Source organism: Molothrus ater, chromosome 1, assembly GCF_012460135.2.
Source record: "Molothrus ater isolate BHLD 08-10-18 breed brown headed cowbird chromosome 1, BPBGC_Mater_1.1, whole genome shotgun sequence".
Lineage (NCBI taxonomy): Eukaryota > Metazoa > Chordata > Aves > Passeriformes > Icteridae > Molothrus > Molothrus ater.
In genome coordinates, this window is record NC_050478.2 from 130,234,352 (window position 1) to 130,247,724 (window position 13,373).

At 38.7% G+C, this 13,373-nt stretch overlaps 1 protein-coding gene across 1 annotated transcript in view; it reads right to left on the minus strand.

Annotated features, from left to right (window-relative positions):
- Positions 1-13,070, minus strand: part of VPS13B (vacuolar protein sorting 13 homolog B) — a 433,772-nt gene extending 420,702 nt beyond the window's left edge. The window contains exons 1-3 of the mRNA XM_036379056.2: positions 12,944-13,070; positions 12,039-12,216; positions 4,202-4,345 (exon numbers count right to left, since the gene is read on the minus strand). Coding sequence (XP_036234949.1) covers positions 4,202-4,345; positions 12,039-12,185 — 291 coding nt within the window. The 5' untranslated portion in view covers positions 12,186-12,216; positions 12,944-13,070. The remainder of the gene's footprint in view (positions 1-4,201; positions 4,346-12,038; positions 12,217-12,943) is intronic.
- Between the last annotated feature and the right edge of the window lie 303 nt (positions 13,071-13,373).

Consider the following 13,373-nt stretch of genomic DNA (forward strand, 5'->3'; position numbering starts at 1 on the left):
CTTAAATTTTGCTTAAAACTCAGTATCAGATTTACTGAACTAAATATACTACTATGAAAGGAAGTACCAAATGAAATTCATTTAAAAAATAAAGACCTCAAGCTTCCCCATGAGCAAATAAAAGCATAAAGGTGAGCCACTAAAGACTGTTAGTTAAGTCTTCTTGACTTCAAGTCTTACCATATTTCTGCTGTCACACAACACCAGACTTGCAGACTCAAATGGAAAAAGACAGCACTGCTTGTCCATACAGCCACATTCAACTGAGCTACTACAACCCAGGTGAGAAAAAAAACACTAGAGCACTGCTTCAGATCTGGAGCAAGCTTTACCACCTAAGCAGACTTCATATAACTAAAGCCTCATCAAACACAAGCCTTCTGTCTTTACCTTCAAAGTCCTTCATAATCTGTCAAGGCACCTTATCTCCCATCTCCTGGTCATTTCCCAGTCAAGACCAATTTCTGCTTCCAGCATTCTTTGGTGGCAGTCTCAACCAGCTGTCAGGTAAGAATGTGTCAGGTATTCTGACAGTCATGCTTGTGGGCTGTTCTCCACTGCCTCCACAGAGTTATCCTATTCCTTCACAACTTTCTTTGTAATGCCTCATGAAAGGAGCAGTGCTCAATTGTCCGTACGCTGATCCAAAATGCTTGGCTTCCCTGTGTGCCTCTAAGTGCTTCAACCTAACAGACTTCCCCAGTTCCATAATTAATTACCCTTGGAGTACAGGGAACCTTCATACACATCAGCATATTTCTGGTGCACTGTGTTCTGCTCAAAGGCAAGTTCTCAAATGTGAAGCAGTAATACAAATAACACATTTCTCCTTGATCTCCTCATTTGCATCAGTTCCAAGACAAAAAAAAAAAACCACAAAATTCAAGGTGGAACATGAAGAATAATCTCATGGTTAGTTATAATGGCAGGAAGGTGAAGAAAACAGACATGGGCTTACAGGCTTGTCCTTCCCAATTTGCACTACCTGAATTTAAAGCCTCTGGTTTGGCATGGAGATATCTTAGCACTGAGAGGGGAAGAGAAAAGAGCAAAGAATTTCAATTATATTGAAAAAAAAAAGAATATGTAAATGAGAAAAAAGTTAAGAACAGACCAACAGGACAAAGGGAGAAAACCTTTCATAGGAAAAGCAGCTATCAACACAGATTTTAAAATTGGTTTCAATTCTATATGAAGCCCAGAGATTTAATATATAGAGATAGGTAATGAGAAGAACATAAAATACTGCAAGTTTAGCCACTTTCTAAAACAAAATATAGCAGTCATGAAGAACAGAGTCAGGATAGGCAATTACTACAACTTAAATACAAGTCAAGCAAACTTCAGAACCACATTAAAGTGTTTAAGAACAGATTTAAAAATCATACCAACATATTTGAGAACATTATAAATGTTCATATTTAAAACTCAGTGTTGCAGAAGATTAGTACAGGAGCAAAAAAAAAAAAAAAAAAAAGCCAGGCAGAGCTGCATTAGACTGACAGACATCAAAGAGCAATGTGAAACACCTCACAGCCAAATTCTATTTCAAGTACTGACACTAACCAAAGTCATAACCAAAAGCACACATACAAAGCATGTTCAATAGAACACCCCTTTACTCACTGTAAAGTTGATGCACTTCAGTTTAATTTTCTTGTAAGGTATCCACATTTAACACTTGGGTATTAGAAGTGGTAGTACCAGGTGTAGGAAAGATGAACAAGGAAACAAAGCACAGAAAAAGGGGAAAAGCAAAGACCTTCAAAATGTAAATACCCCTAATTCTACAGAATTCTGGATTTTGTACATCATTAAATGACCTTATCACTCACACAACAGTTCTGCTTAGAAAAAGAATTTTTGCATAAAACTAGAAGTTGAGCCATTACTGTATAATCCAAACTTAGCTGAGGAGATGCTGCAATAAGCATGAACAACAAAAAAACCTAACTAAACTAATACTGAAGCTGAACTAACAATGACACAGCATCACAGTGAAACATATATATACAAAAGCACCCCAGGGAACTGATACTCCTCAAAGATGTAAGCAAATCCCTCTTTCTTTTTACAAAATCTGTAGGGTCACTGGATAATAGCTTCAAACAATGCCATGTATTTTAGCCTTCATATAGCTTCAACAGAAACATTGTTTGAAATAGCACCTTTCCAAAGAAAACACATCTCGCTCAGCTGAGGTCAAGAACATTATTTTTTGCTCAGGTGAAATTATCCCTGTGCTCATTAGAGGTCTCACCTGAGGAAGGAAGTACAGGGTCAAGCCAATCAATTTGAGAACTAAGCTAAGCTTTCTTGCTAATTATGCTCTTCACTGACATGAAGTTCCTGGAAGAACAGTTCCAACTGGAGCTAAACTCACTAAAAGTTAATTTTACTACCATTTTCCACAGAAATATTTAATTTCATTCATATTTTTATTCACTGGTTACAAAAACTTTTATGACAATTGTTTTTAGCCAAGTACACTGCCATACTTTGAACACTTTCAAATAGTAATTCAAAAAATAAAATTCAACTTGTCAACTTTTTAAACCATATCCTCAGAAAACAGCATAAAAGTGTTTTCATCTACATTCTTGTTCATCAAAGATAATCCTTCTATGGCACAGACCCAAATTTTACCCTCCTGAGCATACATACCAATGAATAATTTGTTCAAATGTCAGTTGCAATTTTCAAAACTCTTTTCTTGCCTCTGAATCTTAAACATCTGTAACAAATACTTGTTTTGAGAGTGCTTTACATTCATGACACTTGACCTTTTGATGTATGCACCACAAAATTTAAGTTTCAAATACCATGCAAGAAGGAAATCTGATCCTTTCAGCAGTAGCCATCTGCAAGGTCCAATATCAAATATTAGTTCTGGGCTGCACAAAGTCATGGGCTACAAATCTTTTTCTGCAATTCATAATTAGTTGCAATTTGCTGCTCCCAAAAACACACTTCTCATGGAACATCTGGTCTCAAAAGCTTACCTTAACATTGGAAAAGTACTTAATATTTGGCTGGTTGTGTGCATATATGCACATCCACACAGGCACACAGATTACGTGTAACTACAGAATTCAAGCATGTCCTCTGTGGGTGGCTAGGACTAGAGATTTCTAGTCCAGCAAAAAAGCCTCTTAGTTCTGTAACTGTAAAAGGACTTATCAAGAAATATCAAACAACAGGAAAGTGTTTTCCAATGTTCTTGCTGCCTTGTACCTAGTTATTGACATTAAATGTTAACAGCTCATCATGCACCCTACCAAACACTTGAGTTTTTTCACAAACTGAAATTTTCATTTGCATGATCCTTAATATAAGTGAAGCACTGTTGAAATTAAAATGTTAACAAGGCTTTTAGAAAACTAACAAGCCAAACAAACTTGTAAGCCTCTCTAGAATTAAAGTAAATTAAAATGTTAACAAGGCTTTTAGAAAACTAACAAGCCAAACAAACTTGTAAGCCTCTCTAGAATTAAAGTACCATGCTGATTAAAAAAAAACCCACAAGTTCAACATTAACATAACCAAGTACTTTTGGTTAACTAAGTTAGACATATGACAAAAATTGAGGCACTGCATATTTCAGCTTCATTATGTCAGAAGGAAACCTTACCTGAGCCTGTAAAAACAGCCTAATGCACAAATTATTCTGAGCAACTAAAAAAAACTCCCTGAAGACCCTTACATACAAGAAGTCTTCCAAATATACTCAAGCAAGCAGTATAATTTCTAAAGGTAAAAATTACTTAGACTCCAGGATCTTCAAAGCATTTCTTCAATAATAGCAACAGAACTTTTGAAAAATACCCAATGCTGATTTGTGCCACATAGAGCTGACTCAAGCAACCAGCACTGCTGCTTGGGTCACAGAAGCTGGAAGAACACAGGACGCTATACTGCTCTTGAAATCCATTTCTTCTCTAGTCATAGGAAAAACCTGACAGAGCACTATTAACCTGCTTTCATATCTGCAAGAACACAGCTACAGCTAATAAAGAGTTTAAAAACAAATATGAAGGAAGATATTAGCCATGACAAGAAGAAAAATATTAGCCTCAGAAAATAAAAGGGATCACAACTTCACATGCCAGATTCTTCAGAAGAGCTTCAAGAAAGTGGGCTACAGAAACTCTTATTCTCATGAACCACACAATATTGGAAAAGCATTCATGACATTTCTTACCTGAGCCCCATCCTTTAACTTCAAGATGCATTCCATTGTATTGATAGTGATGACAACTGGTTCTGATCCCAGTTTCGTCCATGGCACATGAATCCGAAGCTCATGAATATGCCCGCTTAAAAAAGTAAATGGCAGTTTCAGCTCCTAACAACAACAAAGAATGTAGAATTAACTACTGAAAGATATCAAAATTCCAGACACATTTGTAACTCAAAATAGTAATGTTCTAGCACAAGTCAAGTCTCCCTCCCCAATCAGCAGTGTGCCACAGGACTTGGCATTTGCCTTTATAATCACTCACAGGATTATGTCACAATTAGTCTGTTCAAAGGAGACATCTGGGTCACCATGTCCTTGATAATAAAAGATAGCTTAAAACCACCTCTCCCTCACATGAAGCTACTGCAAACTGTTTCACTATTCAAGGTACAAGTAGAAACAGACAGAGTGAAGGTAAATACTTAAATTGATATGCAACCATATGTACTCTTCAACTCTGTGAAGAGTACAAATTTGAAATTAAATATTGACAATGCCACAGTAAGGCAATTTCTTTTGAAATATTTTAGTGCTTAAGAGTTTTAAGAGCTCAGTTCTCTTAAGACTGGCCCATTGTTGCCCCTTTCACATCAAACTACTTAGTAAATACAAAGTTATTAAACTTTTCATTGGCAAAACCAGACTCCTACACAGCAAGGTCTAATGTTGCTGTCTCACTGGTTTAAAAACTTGTGCAAGTCAGTCCAGAGCTTCTAACAAATGCCTGGGCACTCCACCCAACACAAATCACAACTCTGCAGGACAGCCTCAGGGAACCAGCTGCTGCTTGCAGCAATTCAGCAGGAAAGAAGGTGCCAAAGTTTTTAGATTAAAGGTACTCAACTAAGTAAATTGGTGAGTACATTCAATACAAAGCGTACAAAGTGTTGCAATTTCCCAGTAGCTTCAGGTGTTCTGCAAAAAATTAGTTCAACACAACCAACAGAAGGGTCAGGCTAGAGGGCTGGTTCCAGGACTAGCAATCAAGATTAGAAAAAAGAAAACAATTGTTTACTGTAAAGAAGCAATATTTGATATGTTTGAATTTTAAGTCAGCATACTCGACACTAAGTATTCTAATACTCAAGTTTCAGGGATGCTTCATCTTTTCACTTTTCTAAAATCTCACATTCTGATATTTTTTACTATCAAGTTTTAATGAAGAAAAAACAACACATCTTCACTACTAGTTGCTTATAGCCGGGTATTTTCATCATCATCTTAGATGCTGGGAACTACAAGTGCAGTATATTCTCAGGAGAGAAATAAGTGAATCTAAGTCTGCTAGATACAGGGAAGCACTTCTGGGCTACCTACAATGACCATATGGTCCAACTGCCTGACCAATTCAGAGCTGACTAGAAGTCAAAATATGTTATTAAGGGCACTCTCCAAATGCCTCTTACACAGTGACAGGCTTGGGGCATCAACCTCTTGCAGGAAGCCTGTTCCAGTGTTTGAGCACCCTCTCTGTAAGGAAATGCATCCTGATGTCCAGTCTAAGCCTCCTGTGGTACAGCTCTGAACCATTCCTACATGTCCTATCCCCAAATACCAGGGGGAAGAGCTCAGCATCTCCCCCTCCATGTCCCCTCCTCAGGAAGCTGTAGAGAGCTGTGAGGTCACCCCTCAGCCTCCTTTTCTCCAAATGAAACAAGCCCAAAGTCCTCAGTCCCTTCAAACAGGACATTGCCTCCAGCCCTTTCACCACCTTTGTTGCCCTCCTCTGGGCACATTCTCATCCTTCACCCTCATTCTTCAGCTGTGGGGCCCAGAGCAGCACACAGAGCTCAAGGAGAGGCTGCACCAAGGCTGTACAGCAGGGCAGTCACCTCTGTCACCAGCTGGGGATGCTGAGTTTGATGCACCCCAGGAAGGGGTTTGTGCTCTGGGCTGCCAGGGTGCATTGCTGGCTCCTGCTGAGCCTGCTGCTGACCGGCACACACAGGTTCTTAACTGTATTCTGGTAAATTCATGAACACAAACCCTTCAGGACTCCAGAATTACCCAGACAAGCCAGGGCTTAAGCACATTTGCCCCTTGCTCAGGTTAGGTACATGCATGCATCTCATTCAACACAGAATTCCTATCAATGAACAGATGTTACTCAGAGAAGGTCCATGAAACTCAGAAATCAAGCAGGTAAGTTGTTAGGGAATATCAAACAAATATCTACCAGTGGATACAGAAAGCCTCCTTTCCTGCACTGCTTGACCCTAGACCTATCCTTGCTGTACAGAACTTCTATATGAATAAAATTTGGGGACAAGGGCATTTTGCATTTAATATTTGATATATACTATAAAGCCTTAAAGTATGCCTATACAATATTTCTATGAAGCTAGCTAATGTAATTTTTTGCCTAAATATATTGAAATAAATATGTTTATCAGTGATAAAATTATGAATAATTAATATATAATAAAATCCTAGTTTTATGTTTTGAAAGCCCCCTAAAAAGTTTTATTTTCTTACACAGTTAACATCTCCTAAGTTCAGAGTTGAAATCATCACCGTTTACACTTGTAACAGGTTTACATCTTGAGAGTCCTCAGGATGACTAGAAGCAAGTCAACTATTTTTAGCAATACCTACACCATCACAGCAACAACAGCTGCTAAGAGAAGCAATTTTAGGGAACACTTTCCCTCACTCTGCAGCTGATACCTCCTAACCTTTCTCCTGGTACAATCAAAAAGTTTATCCTGTATCCAGGAGCTAAGGGTATTGTGTATTAACTGCCGACAAAATCTTCTGAGGAGGAAATTACACAAAATAATAGCTCTATTTTTTTGCCAAGTACAGCCTTCAGTTTGTAAATTAGTTTTTGGGCCTTAATGAGTACTGATTAATGAAGTATAAAAAACCACACCCATCTCATACTACAAAAACTCAACTCCTTCTTCAGCCATGCTTACACAAAGTCACAACTAATTTCAAGTCCCCCTTCTAAGAGATGACAGTTTCAGACTTTCTCATTAAAAGTTCAAAGAAAATTATTGTTTTTACAAAGTGTTTTTTCTTCATCTCATTCACTACTATACTTCAGGATTTTAGCCAAAAGCCTCTCCTAAAAATTCAGCCCTAGGCCCACAAGCAACACAAATAAAATTGTCATCCAGACAGTTTTAGTTTAGTTAAGACACTGAAAAGCAAATATTGGGCTGTTTAGCTACAGATCTTGCTATATGATTAATCATACAATAACTTAAGTAGTATCTTTTGTCCCAGAGCTTTTTTTTGGGGGGCAGAGGGGAATTGGGGAAACACATGAAGTGTGGCACAGAAATAAATTATAAAAAACATACAATCTAAAAAGACATTACAACATAAGAGACAATGCTTTCAGAGATCAAGGCAGCAAACTACCACTGTTAACAGTAATAGAAATAAAGTCCCATTCTGGACTTGTCAATGTGTAAGTTTTTGTCATTCATCAATACCACAATGTCTGTTTAGATCCTGGCTTGTCTTTACTTCAAAAGGCATTCTAGAATAGCTGCTTTTCCACTATTTGCTGGGTGGATTTAACATTCTCCCTTTTGTCTAGTTAACCACAAGATATTGAAAGAAACAGAAGTAGGAATTATTTCAAAATAAAGGTGATAAAAGAAAATGCACAACATATTTAGAAGGTAGTTCTCTTTCAAAAGAAATTTAGATACAAATGTTATCTGTCAGTAAGGAAACCCATTGTCCTGGTTACAGCCAGGGCAATTAGAACAAAGCAATGTAGAGAACTCTTTGTTGTACTCTTCAGTAGACAATACAAATATGTGCCAAATTAAGCAACATGTTCATAACACAACATAACACAGAACATTTTTATTCCTCCCTGTTTCCTATGCAATCTTTCTCCTTTCATTAAGTACTGCTTGAAATTCTTAATATTTCTTCTAGACCCACAACTGATAAAACGCTGCATTTTAGATTTTCCATTTAATCATATAAATCCTTCACAGAAAAATATATATCACTAAAACCAAACTTCTGGGCTTGACCCATAAATAACTGACTAACATGTAAGACTGCAGACTAGATGATCATAATTCCCCTTTGCCTAAACTCTCCCCTTGCTCTAAAACACAAGACTGTTCTAAAAGTTGGGATGATAGGCAAGTACTCGTTCTCCACATCAGTGTTAACTCAAATACCTTTTCTTCACAGTCAAGGCTGTATTTCACAAGTAACCAGTGACATATAAAAGACACTTAAAATAAGGATATTTCAATGTTCCCCTTGACTATTCCCAAAAACTATTTTAAGTACATTAGAATTTTTCATGTTTCTTTCTATACAAATTCTTTTTAGATCAAGGTATCCTTTGTCTTTCAAAGACTACTTAATCCTTCCCTTCTGCATTTGCAAAACAGCTAAAAACTAATTATGGGCATATACACAAGCAGCAAGAAGAATCATGATGTATGTCATCTTTTTGGCACCACTGTGTCAACAGATACACTACACACAACCTACTTACCTACCTCTACAAGTTCAGAGGTAGTTCTGTTACCTCTGGTACTACAGGGACTTCACACAAAACTTGACAAAAATGCTTAAAACGCTTTTCCAAAAAATGATATTTAAAGTATTTGTTTCAAAATTTTATTACAAATTACTTTCTTGAAGTAGTTTTTGTACAGTATGCATATTATGTACAGATGGAAAATTTCTTGGAATGTTTAGTCTTCTAGTAATTGAATCATTCAGGATAGGAAAAAAATCAAAATTGTATTAGATTTAATTTTCAACTAAAGACAATTACTATAAAATCAACTGGCTATTCAGAGAGCGACACAATTATATACAAAAGCTACACTGTACCTGGAAGATTCAAGCTGAGTACAAACTAGTACTTGACTTCCACTACAGAACTGGTTTGTACAAAAAAAGGGGGACAGAGTGAAGGACAGACCGTAAGAGTTATTACAAAGGCATTCAGCTTAGTTTAATGAAAGCATAAATCTTACATAAACATATGTAAAAGACAGGTAAAGTATTTTCAGATACTGGAGTATTCTCTTCACATTTGGTAAATTTTCTGTCAACAACTGTAATTCATCTGAGCTCAAGAGGTATTGGCTCCAACTTGGTCACAAAAAGAAATTAAAATAATCTTTAATATCTATAAGACTAACAGCAGTTTATGCTTTGTAAACATATGTAAAAGACAGGTAAAGTATTTTCAGATACTGGAGTATCCTCTTCACATTTGGTAAATTTTCTGTCAACAACTGTAATTCATCTGATCTCAAGAGGTATTAGCTCCAACTTGGTCACAAAAAGAAATTAAAATATTCTATAACATTCTATGAGACAAACAGCAGTTTATGCTTTGCTCTTATCTGTCCTTTGGGATTCTGTTGGGTGGCTCAGAATAGCACAACATGACACGGGAACACTAACATCAGCTGAAGTATATGGAGCAGGAAGTACACACTTGTTACCAAATCTGTTATAAAGTGCTTTGTCCAGGTAGTTTGGCACCAATGCTAACACTCCAAAAAACCATGTATAACTCCACAGAAGATGGAATTCTCTGAAAATGATTAAGGCTCTAGACAAATACATCTAGGATAGATGGATTTGTATCCAAGAACCTGAAGTGTGAAATTAAACCTGTGTTCATGTCAGATAAAGAGCAGGGAACCAGGCTGGGCATTGTAACCCAGGACAGAACAGAGCAGAGCAGTCAAGGGAACTAGCTTTGGGTATCATGAATCCATCCAGGGAGAGAACCCAACTAAAATGATAAAGACTGGTCATTTTTAGAGACCAGCTTTTCAAGGGAGCTCCTGACAGCTGCAATGGCTTGGATACTTTGCATTACCATATCATGCTTACTTGAAGAGTTTTGCTGAGCAGAAATAAACAGCATAATAAACAGCATCCCCTCCACAAAAGAGGAAGACACTCTAAATACCCACTGGACCCACTCTCATCTGTGGGTCCAGACAAGTTCCAAAGAATAGTAAGAGGCAAATGAAGATAGTGACATTTTACAAGCACCCAGCCAAATAACAAAAACAATGAATCTGAGCTAAATTTTGCATCCATCACATATTCACATTCCCATGACTATACCCAAATGACCATGGGTACATATGGCAGTATTTGCCACAAGAGCCATAACATTATCAGGTTGAGCTGGATATTTAGGAAGCTAGTTCATAGGCAGACAAAGATGAAGCAAGGGATCACCTACAAGCAAACTGCAACTATTGGAAAGGGAACACCACCAATGAAAGCAGGAAAATTCTCATAGTGACAGGTAATAAGTTTGATAGCAAGTTTGATATATCCATCCCAAGTCATTTGTTATTAGGACAAGCTTTCTCTCCATACAGCAGAGCACTGAAACAGTTTACTCAGAGAGGAGCTTCTCACAAGACAGAGTTCAAGACCCAGTTGAAGAAAAACACATCACGTCTGACATAATGCTGGCAACAGCCCTGCTCAAAACAGGTTGGACTAGATGACCTCCAGAAATCCTTTCTGATGAACCCTTCTTTGTACATATACATTTCAAAAGGCTCACGGGGGAACACATCCTACAGAAAATCAGCTCTGTGGACAAGTAATAGACTTTTATTGTACTTGTATGTACCCAGTAATAGACTTGAGAGAAAATACAGAGGCTATGAAGCACTTGAAGGAACACAAGTAAGGTTCTTTAAAAAGCACAGAAAACAAGAGCAAGATCTCTTGTAAGAGTGTCTCTTCTTGCAAAACAGGTGCAGAGATTCTTAATTAACCATATGTATATTTTTCACATTTTAAAAGGTGTTCCCTTTTTTAACAGAGACACGCAGTCACCCCAGCCTATTTCAATGCCTCATCATCAGACACATAAATGAGATTTTCATTTAAGTCTAATCTAAGCCTCCCAACGTGCAATTTATTCAATTGCTTCTTGTCAGATCCAAATGATTCTTGCCCTATCTTGTCTCACCTTATTTTAGTCAACATTAAAAACACATTCCCTGTATATTTTAGTCTTCTTTCAAGGGATGTATTTACTAAATTTCCCATTCTTTGCTGCATTTCTCTCAGCACCTTCACTTGCTTGGACTACATCTGGCCACAGACACCCAGCTGAGCCCAGCTACTCCATGCACAACAGAAAGAAGCTTTATCAGTCTCACACACTCGAGTTGTCAACCTAGATAAGCATGAAAGGAAACCATCCCTATGCTAAGGCTTTACCTGCATATTGACAGCAGGCTCCAAATTCTGTATCTAGTGTTTTACTTGGTCAAGCTTGTTTTTCTAAGGCTAAGTTTTACTGTGTCTTTGATTTAATCCAAAGAAACCAGATGATCAAATATATTCCTCAATTACTCAAGTTTAGATACAACTGGAATAATGAAATCTGAAGTTGGAAAACAATACAAGGCACAAATGGGTTTAATATGCATAATTAAAAAGAGACCCCACTTTACTTGGTGACCTTTCAACTTAGTTACTAAAAGTAATTTGTAAATATGACTGGAAAAGCAATTCAATTAATGCTCCTACTGTAAAACAATAGTTACTGAAAGAAGAAACATGTCCACAAAAAAGCCTCTCTTCACACTCCATAACTTACAGAATGTGCAAGGAATTACCAGTCACTGCTAAACAAATGGCATGAAATTAAAGCAAGAATAACTAAGTGCAGGGGGGAAAAAATACTTGCATAAGAAGAAAACCAGCAAGCACTAAGTTACTACTTAGCTGTGCAGACCAATCTAAAATAATTCAGACAACTTATTTTAAATCAAAGACATGGACTGTAACTGCTATAAACATAAGATACCTGTTCAAGTACATCCAACTTTAATTCAAGTTTACTGAGCACAACGTCTCCTCCCCAGAGTGACAACTGCAGATCTGAAGGCTTCAAGTTCTTTATGTAGCGATTCACATAACTCATCAAAATAGGAGTTACATAGGACTCCAGCATTCTGGAAGATCTCTGTTTTACAGGTCAAGCACTAGGAAAAGGACAAGAAATTGAGATGTCAGTTACATAGCTCCAGTCTAATTTTCAATAATGCAACACTCCCATTGTTTGAAAGTATGAAAATAATTCTAAACATTGTTTATAGTCAGAGGTTCATACAGTTACATACAAAGATAAAATGTATAGAAAGATGCAAGCACATCTATTTATATGTATGAATTTTCAGGTTACATATAATACATATGTATATTCACACACATATCTGTGTGTGTATATATATATTTAGATACACATATATATATATATATCAGAACTATTAACTACCTTGTCCAAAAGAAAAGTCAAACAAACAAATGAAAAAACAGAAAAGGTTATCGAGCAGTCCACCGTGCTTTCGCACAGCATTTAAGTGACAGGAAAACTCCATATGGGAGTCATTAAAAGGATAAATTTGGATAACATCAAAAAAGGGTAACTCCTAATAGATAAGAGTCCACACTAAAATATCGCCTTAGATGCACCTCACCGGTCTCAGTACAGTGTACAAGGCAACCCTGCCAGTTTCGTGCCAGCCTGAACTCCAAGAACCCAACATCTTTCACGAACCGAGCTGAGGTTACGTTAAGGTCTGCCATCACTCCCATCCCTCCCCACATCCTTTCCCAAACCCCGCCGTCCGGAGGAGACCCTTCCCCGTCCCGTCACCGCCGCGCCTTCACCCGGATACCTTCACAAACCCGGGAACCCCGCGCCCGTACCTTCGGGACACATCCTCGCACGTCCCTCCCGCGGGCCCACGCCCCCTCAGGGCCCCTTTACCTGGCCCTGCACAGCGCCCCGAGGCTCTGCGCCCACCGCGGGCCGGCCGGGCCGCGGGAGCGCCGCGCACGCAGCGCCTCCGGCAGCGCCTCCCGCCCCGGCTCCGCCGCTCGGGCGCTTCCGGGTTCTCCGGCGCATGCGCGCTGCTCCGCCGGCCCTCGGCCGGAAGCGTTTGGCGCGAGCGCGGGGCGGGGCCAGGTGGTGGCTCTGAGGGCGGCGGGGGTCACGTGCCCCGCGGGGGCGGGGCCGGAGTGCCCCGACGTCCCCGTGAGGCGGCGGGAGCGCGCGGGCAGTGTGACAGTGACAGGAACGCGGAGCGGGCGAGGCTGGGAAAGCCTCCGAGGTCATCGAGTCCAGCCAACAGCACCA